At 57.6% G+C, this 6,000-nt stretch overlaps 1 protein-coding gene across 1 annotated transcript in view; it reads right to left on the reverse strand.

Annotated features, from left to right (window-relative positions):
* The window catches only part of itgb5 (integrin subunit beta 5), a gene marked incomplete in the record, with an annotated part of 87,981 nt that extends 82,313 nt beyond the window's left edge, over positions 1–5,668 (reverse strand). The window contains 4 exon segments of the mRNA NM_001142232.1: positions 1,244–1,335; positions 5,460–5,476; positions 5,478–5,489; positions 5,492–5,668. Coding sequence (NP_001135704.1) covers positions 1,244–1,335; positions 5,460–5,476; positions 5,478–5,489; positions 5,492–5,550 — 180 coding nt within the window.
* Between the last annotated feature and the right edge of the window lie 332 nt (positions 5,669–6,000).

Below are 6,000 nucleotides of genomic sequence, written 5' to 3' on the forward strand. Positions count from 1 at the left end.
CGGTATCTTGCAATAACAAAGCTGATTGGGACGGGGCCACAATGAGCCCCATACTGGGGGGGGCAGATTTCTTCCCTTTATATTACAGGAGAATTCTCCATACGTTACTGAGCTGGGGGGGATGTGAAATCATTAAACTAAATTTCGCTCTCTCCCCCCCCCCCCCGGCCGCTCCTATTCATTGGTTGAGTGAGACTGCTAACGAGATAGACCCTTTGTCCCTAACGAGGACGCCTGACATGCGCTGAATAGAAATGTCCCCTTTGTGTCACTGCGATGGGATCGGGCCCAGAGGGGTCTCGCTGAATGGGGGTCTCGCTGAATGGGGGTCTCGCTGAATGGGCCCCCCCCTCAGTACAGACTGTAGCTCAGCGAAGGGAAGGAGGCGGCTCTTATACATAAAATTACTTTTTCCTATTCTCTATAATGACCAAAATGGATAAAATGTTATACACAATACAGAGTACCGTGGGCCCTGGAGAGGTCGGTACCAGAGTACTGTGGGCCCTGGAGAGGTCGGTACCAGAGTACTGTGGGCCCTGGAGAGGTCGGTACCAGAGTACTGTGCCCTGGAGAGGTCGTACCAGAATAACTGTGGCCCTGGGGAAGGTCGGTACAGAGTACTGTGGGCCCTGGAGAGGTCGGTACCAGAGTACTGTGGGCCCTGGAGAGGTCGGTACCAGAGTACTGTGGGCCCTGGGGAGGTCGGTACCAGAGTACTGTGGGCCCTGGGGAGGTCGGTACCAGAGTACTGTGGGCCCTGGAGAGGTCGGTAAACCAAGAGTAAACTGTGGGCCCTAAAGAGGCGGTACCAAAGAGTACGTGTGGGCCTGGGGAGGTCGGTAACCAGAAGTATGTGGGCCTGGAGGTCGGTACCAGAAGTAACTGTGGGCCCTGGGGGTCGGGTACCCAGAGTAATGAGGGGCCTGGGGATCGTACCAGAGTACCTAGGGCCCTGGGGAGGTCGGTACAGAGTACTGTGGCCCTGGGAGGTCGGCACCAAGAGTACTGAGGGCCCTGGGGAGGTCGGTACCAAAGAGTACTGTGGGCCCTGGGGAGGTCGGTAACAGAGTACTGTGGCACTTGGGGAGGTCGTACCAGAGTACTGAAGGGCCCTGGGGAGGTCGGTACCAGAGTACTGAGGGCCCTGGGGAGGTCGGTACCAGAGTACTGTGGGCCCTGGGGAGGTCGGTACAAGAGTACTGTGGGCCCAGTAGGGGTAACATTCAGCAGCGCCACTTACCTCCTGGGAGCACCAGGCGCACTGAGGGTGGGTAACGAGGCACTGCTGGCACGAGGCTGAGGTCGCACTCCGGGTCGTACAGACATTGGGGCCTGCGAGATTGATAAAGGGTTAATAATGTGACTGTGACACTCTAGAGTAGAGACAGCCCCCCCCCCGAGGCACAAACATCCCCCCCATCCCAATAAATAGTGACTGTCTGTGGCACCTTACAGCCCCCCTGGCCATTCAGTAACCCAAGAAGGCACAAACAGCCCCCCCCAGCCCAATAAATAGTGACTGTCTGTGGCACCTTACACCCCGGCTTCCCAGTACCGCAGAGGCACAAACAGCCCCCAGCCCAATAAATAGTGACTGTCTATGGCACCTATATCAGCCCCCTGGCATTCCCAGTACCCAGAGGCACAAAAACAGCCCCCCCCCCCACACCCAAATAAATAGTGACTGTTCCTGTGGCACTTACAGCCCGCCCCCTGCTTCAAAGTACCCAGAGGCCAACAGCCCCCCCAAGCCCAAAAAATAGTGACTGTCTGTGGCACCTTAACAGCCCCCCCGGCAATTCCCAGTACCCAGAGGCAAACAACAGCCACCCCCCAGCCCAATAAATAGTGAACTGTCTGTGGCACCTTACAGCCCCCCTGGCATTCCCAGTACCCAGAAGGCACAAACAGCCCCCCCAGCCCAATAAATAGTGACTGTCTGTGGGCACCTTACAGCCCCCCGGCATTCCCAGTTACCCGCAGAGGCACAAACAGCCCCCCCCCAGCCCAATAAATAGTGACTTGTCTGTGGCACCTTACAGCCCCTGCATTCCCAGTACCTCAGAGGCACACAGCCCCCCCCCGCCCAATAAAATATGTGACTGTCTTGTGGCACTTAACAGCCCCCACCAGCATTCCCCAGTACCCAGAGGCACAAACAGCCCCCCCAGCCCAATTAAATAGTGACTGTCTGTGGCACCTTACAGCCCCCCCAGCATTCAGTACCCAGAGGCACAAACAGCCCCCCCCAGCCCATAAATAGTGACTGTCTGTGGACTTTAACAGCCCCCCTGGCATTCCCCAGTACCCAGAGGCACAAAAACAGCCCCCCCAGCCCAATAAAAGTGACTGTCTGTGGCACCTTACTAGCCCCCCCTGGCATTCCCATACCAGAGGCACAAACAGCCCCCAACCCAATAAATAGTGACTGTCTGGCACCTTACAGCCGTACCCCTGGCATCCAGTACCCAGAGGCACAAACAGCCCCCCCCCAGCCCAATAATAGTGACTGTCTGTGGCACCTTAACAGCCCCCCTGGCATTCCCAGTACCAAGCACAACAGCCCCCCCCCCCAGCCCCAATAAATAGTGACTGTCTGTGGCACCTCAGCCCCCCTGGCATTCCCAGTACCCCAGAGGCACAAACAGCCCCCACCACCCAGCCCAATAAATAGTGACTGTCTGGTGGCACCTTACAGCCCCCCCTGGCATTCCAGTACCCAGAGCACAAACAGCCCCCGCAAGCCCAATAAAATAGTGACTGTCTTGCACTTACAGCCCCCCTGGCATTCCCCAGTCCCAGAGGCACAAACAGCCCGCCCCAGCCCAATAAATAGTGACTGTCCTGTGGCACCTTACAGCCCCCGCCTGGCAATCCAGTACCCAAGGCACAAACAGCCCCCCCCAGCCAATAATAGTGACTGTCTGTGGCACTTACAGCTCCCCCCGGCATTCCCAGTACCCAGAGGCACAAACAGCCCCCCCCCACCAATAAATAGTGACTGTCTGTGGCACCTTACAGCCCCCCTGGCATTCCCAAGTAACCCAGAGGCACAAACACCCCCCCCCCAGCCCAATAAATAGTGGACTGTCTGTGGCACCTTATACAGCCCCCCTGGCATTCCCAGTACCCAGAGGCACAACAGCCCCCCCCCCAGCCAATAAATGTGACTGCTGTGGCACCTTACAGCCCCCCGGCATTCCATTACCCAGAGGCACAAACACCCCCCCCCAGCCCAATAAATAGTGACTGTCTGGCACCTTTAACAGCCCCCCTGGCATCCCAGTACCCAGAGGCACAAACGCCCCCCCAGCCCAAATAAATAGTGACTGTCTGTGGCACAACTTACAGCCCCCCTGGCATTCCCAGTACCAGAGGGCAACAAACAGCCCCCCAGCGCCAATATAAGTGACTGTCTGTGGCACCTTACAGCCCCCCTGGCATTCCCAGTACCCAGAGGCACAAACGCCCCCCAGCCACAAATAAATAGTGGACTGTCTGTGGCCACCCTTACAGCCCCCCTGGCATTCCCAGTACCCAGAGGCACAACACCCCCCCCCCCAGCCCAATAAATAGTGACTGTCCTGTGGCACCTTACAGACCCCCTGGCATTCCCAGTACCCAGAGGCACAAACAGCCCCCCCCCCCAGCCCAATAAATAGTGACTGTCTGTGGCACCTTAGTAAGTAATTTCTCAGTAATTGCCCCGGGTGGGGGTGGGACAGGAGGGTACCAGAGCAGGGAGTATTAATAAGGACAGGGAGTTACAGTTGGACCAGCAGGCAGTGAATGTGCTAGTGCTGTTGGGGTAAGGGGGGGGGGTCACAGGGTAGTTGTTATTCCACGGGGCAGGAGAAAAAACAGTAACAGAGCCGCTGGGGGTAATAAGGGCAATAAGTCAGGAGTCGGACCATCATAATGACTTTATTGTTAGTAGATTTTGTGCATAATCCAAATATTGGAGCAATGGGGTCTCCCATAATGTCCTCCCTATACTCCCTGCACCCCCATACTGCCCTCCCTATACTCCCTGCACCCCCATACTGCCCTCCCTATACTCCCTGCACCCCCATACTGCCCTCCCTATACTCCCTGCACCCCCATACAGCCCTCCCTATACTCCCTGCATCCCCATACAGCCCTTCCTATACCCCTGCCCCCATACTGACCTCCCTAATACTCCTGCACCCCCATACTGTCCTCCCTAATACTCCCTGCGCCCCCATACGTCCCCCCTAACTCCCTGGCCCCCCATACTGCCCTCCCTATACTCCCTGCGCCCCATACTGCCCCCCATACTCCTGCGCCCCAATACTGCCTCCTAACTCTGCCGCACCCAACTGCACTCCCTATACCCTGGCGCCCCATTACTGCCCTCCTATAACTCCCTGCGCCCATACAGCCCTTCCTATAACTCCTGCGCCCCCATACTGCCCCCTATCTCTGCACACCCCATACGCTTCGACCATATACTCCCCTGCCCCCCATAACAGCCCTCCCTATACTCCCTGCACCCCATACAGCCCTCCCTATAACTCCCTGCCCCCCATACTGCCCTCCCTATACTCCCTCACCCCATACAGCCCTCCTATACTCCCTGCAACCCCCATACAGCCCTCATATACTCCCTGGCCCCCCCATACTGGCCCTCCCTATACTCCTGCACCCCATACAGCCCCCTATACTTCCCTGCGACCCCCATACAGCCTCCCTATAACTCCCTGCAACCCTACAGCCCCTCCCTATACTCCCCTGCACCCCCATAATGTCCTCCCTATAACTCCCTGCCCCCCAATACAGCCCTTCCTTAATACTCCCTGCGCCCCCATCGACTGCCCTCCCTATACTCCCTGCACCCCCATAACGGCCCTCCCTATACTCCCTGGCACCCCCATACTGCCCTCTGCCTATACTCCCTCCCCCCCATACTGCCCTCCCTATACTCCCTGCAACCCCCATACCTGCCCCCCTATCTCCCTGCACCCCCATACTGCCCTCCCTATACCCCTGCGGCCCCCATACTGCGCTCCCTATACTCCATGCACCCGCCATACTGCCCTCCCTATACTCCCATGCACCACCATGACTGCCCTCCTATACTCCCTGCGCCCCAATACTGCCCTCCTATATCCCTGCAACCCCCAACTGCCCTCCCTATACTCCCGAAACCCTCTCACTGTAATTTTCTATATCCCCCCACCCCGTAACTGCCCAACCCTAACTGACAACCAACTTCCCTTTATGCCCCCCCATTCACTGGTACCTGAATGTTTGGCACCCCTAAGTCTCCCCACTCTGTACCCCCAGATTTCCCCCCCCCCTTCTCTTCCCCAGTTAATTGCCCCTACTGGAGTAAGTTCCCGCCCCCCTCTACTTTCTGCCCCTCCTACTCTGCCCCTCCAAACTTTCTGCCCCAGACATTCCTGCCCCCCAACTGGCAACTGCCCCGGACTCACCTCCCAGACTCGGTACCAAGGCAGGAAAGCCAAGCGATAGGGCCAGTAGAAGCGGACTCCGGGCTGTATGCGGGGCCCCCCGGCGCCCCATGTTCCGGACTGTAGCGCGTCCCCAACTCCGGCTCCGGATCTCAGGTTTCCATAATGAGCTTCTCTATGGCCCCAACTCTGGCACCGGGACTCCCGAACCTCCCGGCCTGGGACCTGCCCGGACCCTCCTATGCCCCTCCCACCGGGATTGCTCCGCCCACTCCCAGCTTTAACCTCTTCCTGCCCGGAATCCACAGTCAAGTAATTCGTGCCCCGCAGGAACCCCTCACTTAACCTGTTTCTTCCCAGAATCACTTTCACATTAACCCTCACCTGCCTGCGTCCCACTTGTATTAACCCCTGTGTGTTCGGAATCCCACTACTGTTCCCCACCCTCAGAATTTGTAGCTGATGTAACCTGAGTACTGACCCAAATCAGCCCAAGCAGCCCTGCCCTGAGATTCTACTCACAGATCCTATCTGATCCCCCCCCCCCCATTGTAAGCAGCAG

The sequence above is a fragment of the Xenopus tropicalis genome, chromosome 9 (assembly GCF_000004195.4).
Source record: "Xenopus tropicalis strain Nigerian chromosome 9, UCB_Xtro_10.0, whole genome shotgun sequence".
Classification (NCBI taxonomy): domain Eukaryota; kingdom Metazoa; phylum Chordata; class Amphibia; order Anura; family Pipidae; genus Xenopus; species Xenopus tropicalis.